The sequence below is a fragment of the Drosophila busckii genome, chromosome X (genome assembly GCF_011750605.1).
Source record: "Drosophila busckii strain San Diego stock center, stock number 13000-0081.31 chromosome X, ASM1175060v1, whole genome shotgun sequence".
NCBI lineage: Eukaryota > Metazoa > Arthropoda > Insecta > Diptera > Drosophilidae > Drosophila > Drosophila busckii.
In genome coordinates, this window is record NC_046608.1 from 7,706,510 (window position 1) to 7,723,753 (window position 17,244).

At 39.1% G+C, this 17,244-nt stretch overlaps 7 protein-coding genes across 8 annotated transcripts; 4 read left to right on the forward strand and 3 right to left on the reverse strand.

The window, feature by feature from the left end:
- Window positions 1–195: 195 nt before the first annotated feature.
- Window positions 196–1,556, reverse strand: LOC108607167 (sin3 histone deacetylase corepressor complex component SDS3). Its single transcript, XM_017997820.2, has 4 exons — window positions 1,386–1,556; window positions 1,165–1,300; window positions 416–1,103; window positions 196–352 (listed from the first exon to the last, which is right to left on the reverse strand). The coding sequence occupies exons 1-4, from the start codon at window positions 1,465–1,467 to the stop codon at window positions 266–268; spliced, it is 993 nt and encodes a 330-aa protein (XP_017853309.1). The 5' UTR covers window positions 1,468–1,556; the 3' UTR covers window positions 196–265.
- Window positions 1,557–4,001: 2,445 nt separating this feature from the next.
- On the forward strand, window positions 4,002–9,475 carry LOC108606214 (heat shock protein beta-1). Of its 2 annotated transcripts, XM_017996104.1 has the most exons (4): window positions 4,002–4,180; window positions 7,917–7,946; window positions 8,889–9,066; window positions 9,137–9,475. In XM_017996104.1, exons 1-4 carry the CDS (start codon window positions 4,002–4,004, stop codon window positions 9,329–9,331), a joined length of 582 nt encoding a protein of 193 aa, XP_017851593.1. In that variant the 3' UTR covers window positions 9,332–9,475. The 2 variants fall into 2 exon arrangements, with proteins under 2 accessions (XP_017851593.1, XP_017851594.1); XM_017996105.1 differs by lacking the exon at window positions 7,917–7,946 and having other exon boundaries at window positions 9,137–9,331.
- A 411-nt stretch (window positions 9,476–9,886) lies between these two features.
- LOC108606210 (solute carrier family 25 member 40) lies at window positions 9,887–11,708 on the forward strand. Its single transcript, XM_017996087.2, has 5 exons — window positions 9,887–10,102; window positions 10,167–10,363; window positions 10,425–10,952; window positions 11,023–11,335; window positions 11,629–11,708. Exons 1-5 carry the CDS (start codon window positions 9,937–9,939, stop codon window positions 11,646–11,648), a joined length of 1,224 nt encoding a protein of 407 aa, XP_017851576.1. The 5' UTR covers window positions 9,887–9,936; the 3' UTR covers window positions 11,649–11,708.
- LOC108606209 (solute carrier family 25 member 40) lies at window positions 11,450–13,303 on the forward strand. The gene is made up of 5 exons (XM_017996084.2): window positions 11,450–11,842; window positions 11,942–12,135; window positions 12,192–12,695; window positions 12,752–12,833; window positions 12,897–13,303. The coding sequence occupies exons 1-5, from the start codon at window positions 11,659–11,661 to the stop codon at window positions 13,190–13,192; spliced, it is 1,260 nt and encodes a 419-aa protein (XP_017851573.1). The 5' UTR covers window positions 11,450–11,658; the 3' UTR covers window positions 13,193–13,303.
- A 121-nt stretch (window positions 13,304–13,424) lies between these two features.
- Window positions 13,425–14,062, forward strand: LOC108606215 (coiled-coil domain-containing protein 86). The gene is made up of 2 exons (XM_017996106.2): window positions 13,425–13,673; window positions 13,736–14,062. Exons 1-2 carry the CDS (start codon window positions 13,483–13,485, stop codon window positions 14,025–14,027), a joined length of 483 nt encoding a protein of 160 aa, XP_017851595.1. The 5' UTR covers window positions 13,425–13,482; the 3' UTR covers window positions 14,028–14,062.
- A 439-nt stretch (window positions 14,063–14,501) lies between these two features.
- Window positions 14,502–15,535, reverse strand: LOC108606213 (L-seryl-tRNA(Sec) kinase). The gene has a single exon (XM_017996103.2). It carries the CDS (start codon window positions 15,516–15,518, stop codon window positions 14,667–14,669), a length of 852 nt encoding a protein of 283 aa, XP_017851592.1. The 5' UTR covers window positions 15,519–15,535; the 3' UTR covers window positions 14,502–14,666.
- A 95-nt stretch (window positions 15,536–15,630) lies between these two features.
- On the reverse strand, window positions 15,631–16,225 carry LOC108606216 (mitochondrial import inner membrane translocase subunit Tim10B). Its single transcript, XM_017996107.2, has 3 exons — window positions 16,105–16,225; window positions 15,953–16,048; window positions 15,631–15,892 (listed from the first exon to the last, which is right to left on the reverse strand). The coding sequence occupies exons 1-3, from the start codon at window positions 16,123–16,125 to the stop codon at window positions 15,644–15,646; spliced, it is 366 nt and encodes a 121-aa protein (XP_017851596.1). The 5' UTR covers window positions 16,126–16,225; the 3' UTR covers window positions 15,631–15,643.
- Window positions 16,226–17,244: the final 1,019 nt, after the last annotated feature.

A 17,244-nucleotide genomic window follows, 5' to 3' on the forward strand; every position in this document is an offset into this window, starting at 1 on the left:
CCAAAGCAATTTGGATTTATGCCGCCTGTTAATAAATCCGTCCCACCGAACGTTGTTTAGCGAGCAGATGTAGTGTAACCCGGAGCTGTGTTTATATACGCCACTGGATCAATTGAAGATCCGCGAAGTATTTGGATTCCACTAAAAAATAAAAGTGCAATAAAAACACACTTGCTTTAATATATACATATGTTTTTGTTTTATTAATTCAATTGTTATGATATACATTTAAGACTTAAGCTAGTTTAAATAAACATAAGCTTGATTAGCGGCGCTTTATGGAAATTTTTCCCTTGGCCAGATGCGACATGTTGATTTTGAATTTGGTCTCGTTGGAGCGCTTTACCCAAATCTACAAAACGAAACAAAAACAAATTAGCATGAAAGTGGAAGTCGGGAAGTATTTGCTACGTACCACATCATTGCCAATGGCTGTGATAGTTGCCGGGAACTTATTCATGTCTTTGCCCTCGACGTAAATGTGTTGGCCACGACAGAACCAGCGCCGCTCATACAAGAGCTTGTTGTCTTCAATGCGCGTGTCCACGTAGCTGATTGGTTCAGGCAGCAGATTTTGCTGCTGCTGTGAGTTACTGAACGAGCCCATTCCGTTCTGTTGAAGTGGCATAGGCTTGCCGCGCTGAATCATCTTGAGATCAGTTTCAATTTCTTTGTCATCCAGCTGGTATACTAACAGCTGACCAGTAGCTGGTTTGCGTCGCTTTTCGATTACTGGCAGCGGCTCGTTTGGCCGGCGACGCAATTTGCGCGTCACTGTTGTCTTAATTTCCATGGAATCGTTGGTCAGCTCTAAGCTATAGCGTTCGTTTTCAATTTGACGCTTGCGATCTTCAAAGTCCGCTATCAGATTGTCCTTGAGGTCTGCCATCTTCTCGTCGAACTCCTTCAGAGCCGCCTTCTTCTCTAGTTGATAGTCGCGCTCTACACACTCCCGCATGTAGTCCTTATAGATCTCATTTAGACGTCGTCGCTCTCTAAGCTGACTGTCCAGCTTGCGCACTCGCTTCATGTACTCGGGATGCATCAACTGGTTAAGCTCATCTAGCTGCTTCTGAAGATTAACTAGCTTGTGCTGGTACATTCTGAAAAATTGTGGAAATTGTTTAATTGCCACATATGTTTCTTTTATCAAAAAGGCCTTACTGTTCTTTAAGCTCGCTGTTATTGTTGGTATTGCCACCAGTGTTGTTGTTGGTAATGCTGTTGTTGGACGAGGTGCCGTTGGTGCCCCCATAACGATGTGGGCTGCGATATTCTGTTTCGCTTGCATCGTCAGTATCTGTAATGAAACATTCCATGGATTAAAATCACAGTAAGCACTAGCATTTGGTTGCCCAAAACAAACCCAAGCCCTGATTTCATACCTTCTTCGCTGCGTTCGTCGCCAATCGACTCGTCATCGTATATGCTTTCACCCCACGTCGGAATGAAGGGATATGCATTCATTGTGTCACAATACTGCTAACAAGCAAAGTTATTTCAACTCTTTGAAATTATTTTTATTAAATTACTACAAAATTTTAATATTTGTTATGTCTGGCAAATGCATACACACAAACACACAAGTAATTAACCCTAAAATAATATGGCAACGTTGTTTTCGATAGGCGATATCTGGTCCTGCGCTCTCCAGCACTGGTCACAGTAGATGTGACCAGTTCGCATTAATTGCTTTAAATTTGAAATTCGACATTTAAAAATGAAACTACGCGCTAGTGGCACATTATCAAATTAATTTGTAAACAAAACATGGCCATTAATTTTTATGATTGTTTACTAAATTTTTTAATGACAATCATAAATCAATGGTTTGCATAAGAACCAAATATGATTGCTACATTTTCTGAATTACTATAAGTTGCGTGTTTGCTGCCAATGGCTGACACATGCCTACATACTATGTATGCGTATTAAAATAACACTGTCGTCAAGCAATGACGCCCACGCATAATATCTATTTGCCTCAGTTGAAAAATTAGCGTATTATACATCAGCTAAGAATTCCATGCAAATCATCGCAAGCAAATTTTGATTGATTTGCAGTTGCTTAGGACGTGGGGGAATGGAAGCGTGGGACCTATAGGAATGACATGGTAAATGACAAGACTATATATATCTATATATTTTTTTAATTTCTACAAGCATATGTGTGTATTTGAAGATTGAATATGCTCATACATATATAAATTTAAGTATTATGCCAAAGCAGATGAACATTCTCGACGCTGCTTTGGGAAATTTGTTTTTCGGATTTTCATCGTTGGCCGAACTTTGCGTTGAAAATTGCACATGCATGTTTGTGTGTAAATGAAACATTTATTTTGTTTTGTTTTTGTTATTTTGTAGTCTTAGTCGAGAACATTGTCGCTTTCAAGGCCGACAATTTCGATGAAAATGAGTTTATTGTTTGGACAGTGGCATTAACAACCGTCGCATCCATGTGGGCGATGCCAAGACCATAACACCTCAGCCACAACCGATGATGATTATTAATTTATTTTTGTAATTCATGATTAAATTTATTACGCGCATATACTTAAATCGTATCTTTGTTGTTATTGTTAATTTTGTCATGCACGCTAAAATCGTGACGATTGTAAATACTTACATATGTACATATAAATATTTTTTTAAAATAATATTGCCAATTAAGCTAACGCCAACCCACAAATCTAGTATGACTAGGGCCGATGACACCCTTGTAGCATACTCCCTAAAAGGACATACATTCAATCGTATGTTGCTGAAAATCAGAGGTCTAGTGTTTTCTAGATTTTAATTAGCAACAATGTCATCACTGATTACTCATCTCACAAACTTTGAGTTTGTTTACAAACAGTTGAAAATCAATCGAAATGGAAATCTGTTGTCGCCAACTTTGCTCGCCCACGTGCTATGAGCAATAAATATGAACAAACATAAAAAATGTATGTTTACATAGTTTTATTTAGAACGCAACGCACATTTCTGGAATTACAAAGTGGCTTTAAAATGTGTCGCTGTTTGCCCTAAAATGGTAGCGTTAAGCCATAAACCGGTTGCCATTGCCGTTAATATTGTCAATTACACTGCCACCCACAATATATTCAACGCGGAACAGAGGCAGAAACAACAACTAAATCAACTAATTGCATATGAATATCTGCGTGACTAAAGCTGTTGATATTTATTTTAAACTGAGGTTATTAACTGCAAATACGTAAATTTAAATACATTTTTAAGGCTAACTTAATGTATTTGACTATTTTAAATTTTGGTTGGAGACCTTAATTCCCTTTTAAAAATGTACCTTAAAAATGCGTTGACGAATGTGACCGCATCCAAAAATATAAAAAATACCATTAATTTAGCTTGCACTTGCTCTTAGTGCCTCTCTGTACTCTCTTGGGTGCTAGTGCTGACCAGTGTTGCCAAATCAGTTTTTCCCGTCAAATGTAGCTTTTTTCTGGTAGCGAAAATTCTGTTTATAACGCTAAATGTTAAATACTTATGATTAACATCATTTTATAATAATAACATACAACTAAAAGCAGTTTTCAAAGCATTATTACTTAAAGTTTCAGCTTTTTTCAGCTTTCTTCCCACCAAAACCAGATTGTTTTGCTTTAAAAAATGGCATCACTGATTCGTATAATCGATTTTGTGGCCACCTTTAGCCGCTGCTATAAAAGCATTCGCCAACAGAAAATGCAAAACAATCCAAGAGAAAACTTTGAAGCGCGCTGAGTTCTACAAATCAAAACAAATACAAATACATTTAAAGAATACGTTGCCGTTATAGTGAGATTTTTTTTGTCGTTCGTCTGATTAGAAAGTGTACATACATACGTTGACCAAATCACATCAGAATACTACAACAGCTATAACAATAACAACAATACAGCGGTGTGTTTCGTTGCGCGTGAAAACAACAAATCGAAGCAAGAAGTTTTTTGTATTTCTATCTAACCACCACACACACATACACAAAGAAAATAAAAATGGCCGAGGCTAATAAGAGAAATATTCCCATCAAATTGGGAGACTTCAGCGTTATTGATACGGAATTCAGCAGCATACGCGAACGTTTCGATTCCGAGATGCGTAAAATGGAGGAGGAGATGGCTAAGTTCCGCCACGAACTAATGAACCGCGAGGCAAACTTCTTCGAGTCCACCAGGTAAGCTGTGTTTATGAGTTTAGAGTGTAGATATGTTTATACACATACAAATTTAGTTCCTAAGCCGGCGTTCTAACCCCCAAAGCTTGTGCATGTACTTGAACTTGTAATTGTGTGTTGTTAGCGTAAAATTCCCTGAATCTTTTATCTCGCTGCGCTATTAACACTGACTGAGGTTGCTATGGTGGCTTAACAATCGCGTACACGCAAATATTTATTGTTTAAATTATGTAAAGATTGTATGCGTACATAAATTCGTATTAAAAAGATGGCAGGTAGATACTGCAGACATTAGCTAACATTGTCTTGGTTCATCAACAGCTTTCGTAATACATACATACATACATATGTATGTATGTATGTGTGTGTGTTTGGTTCTTCAACCTATAAATAGACTTGGTATGGCCAGCCATTCTGGCTGGATTACGTACAAATTTGAGGGGCGCTAAGGCCAACACAGAACGTTAAATGCCCCAGATACTATGGGTCGCACATTTGATGTTCTAGCATTAGAGCATGAGTCATAAATACACACATGCATATGTGTGTGTACACAAATTTCCATTTCTCTGTCTTCAGCTATGGCCGCCGCCGCCGCCACACGCATAATATTTTTGCCAACAGAGCCCCCCAACCCCCTTAAGCATTTCGCTAATACATGCAAACATATTTAAAAACTGCCAAATGTTCAGACATATGTACATACTAGATACATATTATTCATTAGATCTTTTTGGCTGGCAAACAAATGGCAATACATGCTTACAAACACATTTCGAGGTATTCTTGGTTTTGGCACAGCAGTGGCAGCTCGGAGTGATCTGTAACGGTATCTTCGCAAAATAATTTGTGCCATCATTGGGATGAGGCGTAACGGAATTTTGCTTCTGTTATTTTTTGTTTTTTGTATTATGCGCTACAGAACAACAAAATCTCGTGAACTTTAAACACACATACACAAGAGTATGGACAGGCATGTACACACATGTGTACATATATACAGATAATTCAAATATTTACTAAGCAAACAGACAATGTGAAGGCGGCCATCAACAATTTTGAAACAGCATAAAAATATATACTAAACAACACGTAGCTGCTTCAGGCATACATAAATATGTACAAGTGTATGCTTTAAGCTTTAAGTATGTATGGATTGTATAAGAAAAAAAATGACGTCGACGGCTGAGCTGTTGTCGCCGCCGCCGCCGCCGCCGCTGTTGCGGTTGCGCCTCGCTGGCCTTTCCAATTCTGCTCGCGGCAACGCCGAAGCGTTGCGTGGGCGCCACTTGAAAGCGTATTTTGAGAAACCACTTGGTTTTTAGTGTCTGTAGCTCCCGTTACCTTTGTTGTTGCTGCTGCTGCTGCTGTTGTTGTCGCCCCCGGCTCATAGTCAATGACATAATCGAAAACGCTTTATTGCCGTCTGTTTGTTGTTGTTGTTGTTGTTGTCGTTGCATTCGCAGCCCCAACACAACACGACTCTTTAAAGCAGAGCAAGATAGAAGAAGAAGGTATAATGAGTGCCCTGCATAGATCCCGTTACAAATTGCGTGTCTAAGCGTAACTTTTTCAGCAAAACTTTGCTTTAGCCAATTCCCCCTACGCCACAAAGCAGAACTTTTGTTTTCGAAATCGCTGTGACTGCAGCAACCCACACTCTGGCTCAAGTCCATAACTTAGCCAGGTGAATTCGCATGGCCTTTGACACCAGCAAGCTAGCGATGGTTGATGATGATGATGATGATGAATTTTGGATGAGTCAGCGACCCAAATTACCATCGAATTCAAAGCAATACACACACATATAGTAGTATAAGATCTAAAGGGTCGACTACTTTCGGTCTAATGGCTCAGCGGGACAGCAGATGTTTTGTTTTTTAGCTAACATGAAGTATTGTTTGTACTCACATACTTATAATTGTTCAAACTATTCGATGGCTGTTTAAAAATAAACGTTCACGTCATCGTCATTGACTTCGACCGACCGACCGACCGACCGACCGACCGACGTACACTACAGACATAGAGAATATGCATATTGTGCTACTAATTGATTTATTTAGTAGCTGTTATAGTATATGCTCGTATTTCAATTGCCGCACACAATGTTTAGATACAAAATTGTTCATGACTCGAGATAAATTCTCGATTCCAAAAGCATTTCAAATAACATGTATAACTAATTTCTATATACATAGCAGACAATGGGCGATCCGCCAATTGTAGAGTAAATCGATAATGCAATTATCAGACAATTGTATAGTACATATGTATGTGCTATATACTATATGGGCTTGAGTTTAACGTGCGCTAACATTTAGCGCATTTTGTTTATGCAAATTAAGAGTGCAAAGTTATAGAGTATAAGCTTGAACCTCATCTATTACATGTCTAAATTTGTCAATTGTCAAGGCTTTGATATGGAACCAGTCTCTGCGTTTCGTTTTGTTTAATATAAACATTAACATTTTATGTATTTCAGTTGTTTGAATTGCCTCCAAGCGTAGGTGCGTGTGTATGTTCACTAAAGTAAATATTTACGTTTCGTTTGCTAATATTTGGCTATTATTTAGCTGTGCATTCGCCCCTCTATGCGTGATAATAATAATAAATGAGTATAATGAATAGACAGCAGATGATATCATGCAAATTCATTTAAAGTTTCGATGCCCGATCAGTGTTTTTTCTCTTCTTGATCAGCTGCAGTCGCTAGGCAAGCCGACATTTGATATACACACACATACATACATATGCATTTGTATCCGTGTATATACATAGGTGTGTGTACTCGATTTGATTTCATTTCTTCTCAATTTTCATACTCGCAAAGCTTTTTCGATAACAATAACGAAAAAATATGCATGACATCATCAGCCTATAAGCAACGCACACCGCTGTGAGAGAGAAAGTGTGTGTGTGTGTGTGTGAGAGAGAGAGAGAGAGAGACCACGCGCTCTCACGATTTGCCGACAGCAGCGAGAGTTGCTTGGATTGCATGTGTGTCTGTCTGTGTGCATTGCTGGCTGGCCACCAAGAAAATCAACGCCCGCCACAGTTGTCCGTTGGTTCCGGCAGGTGGCTGTGGTCTTGGCTGCTTCCTCTTTTCAAGTCGCTGTTGCTTGGCAGTAACGTTAACAATCAATAGCCAAGTGCTTTAAATATACATACATATGTACATGAATGTACAACGGGACTTTCCCATTAGCAATTTGTTTGCTAAACCTTTTGTGGTTTATTGTTTTTGTTTAACATTTTGACATCAAGTACTTTGTTGCCAGCAAGGTCGTATCTTCAACAGTGTGCCGAATGCTGCTCTGCTCAACGGCGTAATCTTATCAGCTGATAGTAAGATAGTGCATGCATACATACCAACAAAATATATGTCTTTCTCGCTCTCACTCGTTAGCGCCTTTATGATATTTCACAGCGGTTCATTGTTCTACTTTGGTCAATAAAACTGTTGGCTATGGCGCCTTTTATGCATGTGTGAATATGAACATATGTTAGTATGTATATCTCTGTATTTTGCACTTTAGTCTTAAGTAGGTTAAGTTAAGTAAATTATTAACCATAAGCTTTTATAATCCTCTATCTCTTTCTCTAATTTTTCTCTCTCAATTTTTACATGCTGCTTTTTTGGAAATATACTTAACAACCGCATATGTAAACCTAAATATATATAAAACTTTCTTAATTGAATTGTCAAAACCTCTTTACCTTCACGAAACAAAAGCTCTACTAAAAAAACTACAACAACAACCAGGTATTCAAATCAACTTCAATTGTGAATTTACAATTTCTTAAGTTGATGAAATGTTTATACAAATTTTCTTGCAATACTTTTTATACACAAAACAGATTTTCAGATTGCACGCAAAATATGAGATTTATTTATGATTTCTTTTAATTTTTGACACACACACACACACATACACATATGCATAGACAATTAATAATAATTATAGCATACATATTTGTAGTGGCAAATCTAATCTCGAAACTCAATCAGCAAAAACTTTTAAATTGCAAACTATGCCGAACATGATGTTAAATTGAAATTTCATTTGCGTAAATAGAATATGAACATGAAAATTAAATAGTTGGCTTAAAAATTTTGGCAGTTGTGCCAAATACTTGTGCCCATTGTGTCTTGTCCCAAGAGTACGAAAAGCAACGCAAAAATTAAAGATTATTACAGTAGACTACTATTGAAATACAAATCAAAATCCATTATTTAAAATTGTAACTAATTGTTAAGGCATTTACTGTACTGTACTTCTAAGTATATCATATATATGTATATGCAATTGCTCCCCATTTTTGTTGTCCTGTTTTCCGAATATGCATCCAATGTGTGCAGCTGCCTCGAAATTATAAATAAACATCGCTTTGAAGCGGAAATTGAGGCTATTTATAGATAGATACATAGGGGGAAGTACATATGTACTTGGTTTTAAACGGAGCCTTCGGCTCAGCTAGAGGATGGCCCAGCTCTCAGTTTACGAGTGCGCATCAGTTAGATTACGATTGAGTTTGGAGTCAGTACCGCTTTGCTATAATGGAGACATTTACACGCACATTTCACAAAACTTTTCGCACAACAAAAACAACTTCAACAAGGTTATATTTTGATTTGTAGATAATTAGAAACTGTTATTATAATTTTAGAACTAACCAACTAATGTTTATTCAATTCAATTTGCAGCTCAACGACAAACTCGGCACTGCCCTCACGAGTAGCCAAGCCACAGAACTATGTATCGGACATTAGCTCGCCATTGATACAGGATGAGGGAGATAACAAAGTGCTGAAGCTGCGCTTCGATGTCAGCCAGTATGCGCCCGAGGAAATTGTTGTGAAAACTGTTGACCAAAAGTTGTTGGTAAATTGAACGATCGAAATTGAAAGCAGCAGGACACATTGACTTATAAATTATTTTCGTATTTCTTTAGGTGCACGCCAAGCACGAGGAAAAGTCAGACACAAAGAGCGTTTACAGGGAATACAATCGTGAATTTCTGCTGCCCAAGGGTGTTAATCCCGAGTCCATACGCTCATCCCTCAGCAAGGATGGTGTGCTAACAGTGGATGCGCCTTTGCCTGCACTAACCGCTGGCGAAACTCTGATTCCCATTGCGCACAAGTGAATCGGTGGGCATGGATGCTAATGCAATCAACCTTGTACCCCCTTCACCAACTCCCCATATACCAAGCGCCGTCAGCATATTATCTAGCAACTACTAAAAAACGCGGATTACCATACTGAATTGGCCTAATATACCCAAGCAGCAGTCTAAATAATTTCATAAATATAAATATATATACATCTATTTTTTTTTTGTTTTCTTTGAATTAAAGCTAAATTACAATACTGACTTACTACTCATATTTAACTGTAATAACTTAAGTGTAATGCAAATTATTATTAAATTTGATTAATTTAATTCATATTTATAATTCTCGCAATTAAATCTTATTATTTCTCATTCGGTATTTCTTTGTTGTACTCTCCTCAATGTTTGTTTACTCTTGACGCCGATCAAATGATATTAGGTCATAATTCTTAATAAAGAGCAATTTTAAAATTTTCTGCAGTATAAATTGGTCTTGACTGGAAACTTTTGTTAAATTGGCTCGTGGGATATAAATATTATTCCCGGTCGTACCTGCGAAATAAAAGTCATTTCAAATTATTTTTAAATTAAGATTCATTAAAAAATAAAAAAATTTTATGTTTATGTAGCAGCCGAAAATGCGACAGAAACCAAACCAGGAGCCAAATCAAATACAGACAGATCTGGATACGGATCCCTTGCGTTTGCCCACATCGGTGCTCGTCGAGGATCCCAGATATCGCATTAAGCCCATGCAGCAAGTAATCTCTGCGCTAATTGGCGGTCTCATCACCACATTTGTTGGTGAGTAGCTTTAGAAATGCTGCGTCTCAAGCTCCAATTCTACTGTTGCTGTTCCACATCACAGTAACACCACTGGAGGTGGTCAAGACACGTGTCCAGACACAGACGCAGAACGCTGCGCGAAAGCAGACTGTTGTGTCCAAAATTTGTTATGTTTTCCACAATGGCCTGATGACGCACGTCTGCAAACCAAACGGTAGTGACTGCGTGGCCAAGCCAGGCATCGAGATTGGCAACCTGAGCCCTGTGCGTGGGGCCATGGTAAGTGCATAATGCCGACCACATCACAGCGTCACTTCAGCATATGACATATTGTACGCAGGATGCATTTCTCAAAATAATATGTGGCAAGGGCGTTGGCGGTCTGTGGTCTGGTCTAAGTCCGACACTTGTGTCTGCTTTGCCCTCGACCATCATTTATTTTCTCACCTATGAGTATCTAAAGCAAGCCATTAACAATATCTACTATGTAATGGAGCCTCGTGATCCCTGGCAAACGAGTAATGAGATAGAGAAAAAAATGTCGAAATTACCCACACCTTGCATAGTGCCCATGATCTCCGGTATTTGTGCCCGAACTGTAGTCGTTACGGCTATTACACCGCTCGAGATGGTGCGCATTAAGATGCAGTCCGGTTATATTACATACACGGAATTGTGGCAGGTGTTGCGTTCGCTAATTAAATCCCATGGTGTGCTTGGCCTATGGCGCGGGTGGCCGCCCACTGTTATGAGAGATGCACCCTTTTCGGGAACCTATTGGGCTGCATATGAGTCTATGAAGCGTGCTTTTAATGTGAGTGAGCCAACATTCTGGTTCAGTTTTGTGGCGGGAGCAGCTGCCGGAGCGGTGAGTATTCCTAAATAATATAATGTTGGCGTAAACTCTTTAATTTTACTCTTCTTGTGCTCATGTGCAGTTGGCCACTCTAGTGACCATGCCATTCGACTTGATTACCACTCATACGCAGATCGAGCTTGGTCAAGATGTGCTCTATTCAGATAACAAGGGCGCCTCAAATGCCAGCGCAACCGCCAGTACGAGTGCTCCAGCCAGGCAATCAGTTTTTGGACGCCTCAGTAACATTTATCGACACCAGGGTGTGCGTGGACTTTACGTGGGTGTTATGCCCCGAATGTTGCGCGTAGTGCCAGCCTGTGCCATTATGATATCCGCATTTGAGTACAGTAAAGCTTTTTTCTTTCACTACAACCTAGATTTGCAAGAAACAGGTAGGTGTTTACACAATTATGTTTAAATAGCGATAAAAATCACACAGCAGCTGTATCGATAGCTTTGCAATATTCTTGTCTGACCAGCTGTTTGATTATCGATAAGTGCACACACTTTGAACACACGCACACATTGAAATGTATAGAAAGTATACAAATTTTAACACATCCGAAGCTTAGAGCTTCCAACTATTGGCAAATTGATTAAATGTCAATAATAGCGCAACAACAAAAGCAAGTGCTAACTACATAAAAGTTAATACCTACGTCTACGTCCTTTGCACAAAATACAGCGTACCGACGTGCACACTAACCCGCCAAACATGCCAGAAACATCAAAGAAGCAACAGAGCAGTTATGGTGTGTCAGCAGTTTCCGTACCGATAACAGAAGCACTACCAGTTCAGATGCAACCAAGATTCACAATGACAGACCCCAGATTTCGCATACGACCGCTGCAGCAAGTGGTTTCCGCATGCACTGGAGCTATGATAACCGCGTGCTTTAGTAAGTGTACATGCGTAAGCAAACTAATCATTATACATGTAGATGTGAATGTACATAATATGTACATGCTATTTCATCACAATTTTCTGCTTATTCTAGTGACGCCCTTGGATGTGATCAAGACCCGACTGCAAGCGCAACAATCAGCGCTGTTGTCAAACAAATGCTTCCTTTACTGTAATGGCCTTATGGACCACATATGTCCCTGCGGTCCCAATACTCCCGTGCCTAGAGCCAGCAATGCATTTCACAAACCAGCGCCTGTGTCAGCTACACACTTTACCGGCACGATCGTGAGTAGATCAGCTTAATTCATATAATAAGGTGATTCAAACGTTCCTTTATGCAGGATGCATTCATTAAGATTAGCCGCTCAGAAGGGATACGCTCCCTATGGTCAGGGCTTAGCCCGACGCTCATCTCTGCACTGCCCTCGACCATTATATACTTTGTGGCCTATGAACAGTTCAAAGCTCGGTACACCGAACTCCACTATAAATACCTGGCATCAGTTAAAAGTTCACCCTATGGGCGCGATATACCAATGCTAGTCCCGATGCTGGCGGGCGTAACAGCACGTATATTGGCTGTTACCTTTGTCAGTCCCATCGAAATGATACGCACTAAGATGCAATCACAAAAAATGACACATGCCGAAATGCTCAGTTCGGTGCGTCAAGTGGTGCAAGCTCAGGGCGTGTTGGGCTTATGGCGTGGCCTGCCCCCGACTATATTGCGAGATGTGCCCTTCTCGGGCATCTATTGGACCTGCTATGAGTACCTTAAGAGTCATTTTAATGTCGTTGAGCCAACGTTTGGATTCAGCTTTATTGCCGGAGCCATATCAGGATCGGTTAGTTGCAATCCATATTATCATAAACTTTATGTTTATTTCTTTATCATTTTCAGGTGGCGGCCACAATTACCACACCGTTCGATGTCATCAAGACTCATGAACAAATCGAGTTCGGTGAAAAGTTCATATTTGCAGGTAGGACTATTGCTATCTCGCTCGTTAGTAGCTCTACTGATGGTTCAGTTTGCATTACGCCAGATAATCCGCCTAAAAATGTGCCGGCCAACAAATCCATGGCAGAGCGCTTGGCGAGTATTTATCGTTTGAATGGCCTGCGCGGCGTATTCTCTGGACTTGGACCGCGACTGTTCAAGGTAGCGCCGGCTTGTGCGATTATGATATCAACCTTCGAGTACAGCAAGTCGTTTTTCTATCATTACAACGTGGATCAATACAATCTAGCTATATTGGCCAGCGGGACTGCGCCAACATCTGGTGCAATTGCAACCACAACTCACGACAGAAGTTCTAAGGACAAATTGGGTTCAGAGTAACGGCAAAGGATGTATACATATATGCCTGTAAATATGTAGATTAATACCAAAGTTGAAACAAAAAAAACCACAAGCTTTTGTAAATTTGATGAGTAAAATAAAATTCTTGTTTTTTCTTTCTGTTAAATAAATAAGAAACTAGCGCCATGTTTATCGATTACATTAATTAGGCAAGTGCTGCGAACTGCGTAAAGAGTAAACATATGTTTTGTGTTATCGTTATCGTTAGCCCTGCTGGTTTAAGAACACGTGCAAGTGTTAGCCGTGTTTTTGTTTAGTTTGCAAATACAATGGTAAAAGTTAATAAAACGGATTCGGTTACAGCGGAAAACGTAAACAACGATACAATGGAAACAAGCACGGATGCAAAGACAAATAAAGCCACGGCAAAACCGACAGCAAAAAAGGTGCGAAAGCCAGAGGCATCAATACCGCGAGGACAACCCAAATCAAATAGACCATGGAAGACGCCCAAAGAGAAGTAAGTATTGATTGTAACCTCAGCTTTTAAGCGAACTTCTTATCCTTCGTATGGCATCTTAGGTTCAGCAAAATAAAGAAAACTGTTAACCGTCTGACATTTGAAAAGAAAGTTGCGCTTCGCAATGAAATGCGATACATTAAGGAAAAGTCCAAGGAGATTAAGGATCAACGCAAGGAAGCCGCCGTGCAGCGTCATCAGCGACGCGTCGAGAATGCTGAGCGTCGCCTGGCCAATGAACGTAAGGCCGAGATAGTGCAAGTGATTAAGAATCCGGCTAAACTGAAGCGTATGAAAAAGAAGCAGATGCGCATGATTGAAAAACGCGATCTGAGCCAAGTAAAGGTGGTCTAGATTAGCAAACTCTTAGGTTAAAATTAATTTTTTTATACTAAAAAATATTTAGTTTTACTTAAACTGTGTGTATTTATCTTTTTATGGCTTAATGGATTATTGCATATACATTTACGCATATGTTTGTTTATAAAAACGTACTCTTTACTTTAACAAATCCGTGCCTGCTCTAGACATATGGAAACTAGCAAAATACCAGGTAAAGGTGGCAGCAGGTGGCTACTCTTCTATTTTATGCATCAACAAACTCTCATTCTGAAAGCCACGTTCTGAGAGGCCTTCGCGAAATAGCTGCGCCCTAGCTTTGAAAGTAGACTGCGAATTTTGGAAAGAGCAGAACTCTGAGAGTAGACTTCAAATAAGTAGGACTCTGACAGTCACTCACGAGATCGACAAGAATGTGCAGCGGTACTGTTCTTACGAGAAGGCGGAAAATAAAACAATTGTCGTTTTGAGCGTAATTCTCTTTATTTCTCAGCAAATAACAGCGTCCAGCTGTTGCTCCTTAGCCGAAATACATTTTTTTATTCTAAATGAATTTAGTTTTACATATATTTTTGTGTGTTTAACTTTTATTATTGTTTAACGCATTATTGTTACTATAATTATGTATGTAGGTAAATATGTACACATGTTAGACTAGTTTAACAAATTAACATAGTATGCTAAATCGATCTGATTCATGACTAACTGCTGGCTGCATTGGTCTTGTCGGAACTGCGTCAAGATTTCTTTACGCTGCTCATTAAGGCAGCTGCTTCTTGTCTCCTTGGACAAGTTAGTTGGTGTATTACGCATTTGGAATTGAATCCTCGTTCGCAACAGCAAGTCCAACTGATGTGTTAGAGACTGCAATTGTGGCTGCTTTAACTGGGTCGAGGGCAATGCCTTTGGTTCTATGGGTTTTTGGAGTAAGCTTATTATAAACTTGTAAATTATGCTCGAAGTTGCGTCAAAGTCTGCGTTGCACAGGGTTAGACTGTTGCATTCCTGCTCACTGGGTGCTTCTATCCTATTATGCATTTGTCGTATGACAGCCTCAGGTACAGCAGCGCCACGTAATTTGTTGGCCAACAGACACTGCTCCAAGCTGCGGTTAATATAGATTTGTGAATAAATGCAACCTTTGCTGCGGCATAGCTGGTAGATTTTAAAGCGCATGCTGCGATAATAATGGTTATCATCACATACAAGTAAATAGTTGCCGCTGTTGACAGTTGATTTGGTATACCGCAGTTTGTCCGGCAGATTATGAGGCCCAGCTCGAAGCGTGTCTATAATTTGGCTTAACAATTTATGTATGAAGCTGCGCTGTTGCCTATAGTCAATGTTTTCTAGTGTTCCCCGGTCCATATCAAAGTAGTCATCGTAGCATAAGTGCAGCACATTCCAATCCGTCAAGTGCTGTTGGTGTCGCAGCAGCCAGCTGCTAAGCGTAGTTTTTCCTGCAGCTGGCAGGCCTATGAGAGCTAGTAGACATATACGCGGCATCTTTTAGTTCTTTATCTATGCGTGTGTGTAGTTTTTTAAATGTATGTTTGTGTGTGTAGTTGTATTTAGCTATCTAATATGAAAAACAAGAGCTGCGGCAGAGCATTCCAATCCGCAGACTGCTGCTACATGGTCAGATTGCCGGAGGTATTGTCAGCAGGGGTTAGCACTGAGGCAGTGGCGCTAGTCACTTCTTTTTGCTTTAATGATTCTTTAATGCGTTCCTCTTGCTGTTGTTGCTCCAACTTCTTAGCGGCGTCTTCAGCCTCCTCCATACGCTTGGCATTAATTTTTGTTTGCACATCAACATAAACTTTCATCATGTTTTGATTGAAGCGCGCAAATTTTGTTACACATCTGTCCACGCAAGTTTCCTAACGAAACCAAATATAACACATTAATTTGTATACATTAATTTGCATTTAATAGTTTACCTCCTGCTCAAAAAGCTCGCGTTGGCTAAGATTATCAACACATCGGCCAAAACACAGCTCCGTCACTTTGTTGTATAATGTAAGAAAATCTTTCAACTGCAAGGAATTATGAATGAATTAAAGGCAATAAGCGTATTAATTATGTTACATACATTGCGCAAATTGGGATCCATTGAAGAAAGCTAAGCCAACGCTATTTATTTTTTGTAAATAAGCAACACTAAATATATTAACAATTTGTAAAATGCTTTTTCGGGTTGTGACCAGTGTTTGACAGAGCACAACAGCTGATTTGCCGCAAATTGAAATATATCGATAAGACTGTATTTTCCGATCGGCGCTATAATTTCATTCGAGCAACGTATTTTTGAATTTACTGATTATTTGGAACATTATAATAGGCAAAGAACCTGCGTTCCAGAGCGGTGAAAAACAATTTTACTGTCTTATAAATTTTTTTTTTCGATTTGCGGGGGAGGGGCGGAGGAAATTAAAAAAAAATAAAAGCGTAGTGTCCTGGATATAGGAGCATCTACATAGTATGTAGTATGTAGTTCATACCAAGTTTAGTTGCTCTAGCTCTTATAGTTTCTGAAAAACACGCACTCATATAGACGGACGGACAGACGGACGGACGGACACGGCTATATCGACTCAGTTTGTCTAGCTGATCAAGAATATATATACTATATGGGGTCTACCACGCCTCCTTCTCTCTGTCCATTGATACAGCAAGGTTTGTGTTTCGTTGCCTGTTTGTATTAATTCAGCGCCGTTTAATTTAAGATGTTAATAATTAATCTAAGCTAAGTCTTAAAAATTGCCTATTTAATTTTCATATTATTAAGTTTATATTATCACCGTTGATTTGATTTTTGCAAGTCTCGCTTCTTTGTTAATAATAACTATTTCATTTTTTTTTTTGCAACGCCTCTGTTAAAATTTTAAGCTTTGTATTATTTAATATGTGAAAACTATTTTGAGTTGAGGATATACACAATTATTTTTGTATATGTATTGAGCTATTGTATTGTTTTTGTGTTATGTGAAGCGGACAGGGGAGGATGAGACGTTCTAAAAGGAAATGTGATCGATATTTAATTATAATATTATCTACCAATAATTCTAAAATAAAGTAATTCATAAATATAGCATGAATATTGTGAAGCACAAACAAAATGAAATAATAAAAATTCAATAATACGTTGGGATAAGAGGATGGATCGAAACCGATAATGCGCGCGCACTTTAGAATCAAATATATCGATTTAAATGACAGCCCTGGTGATCTT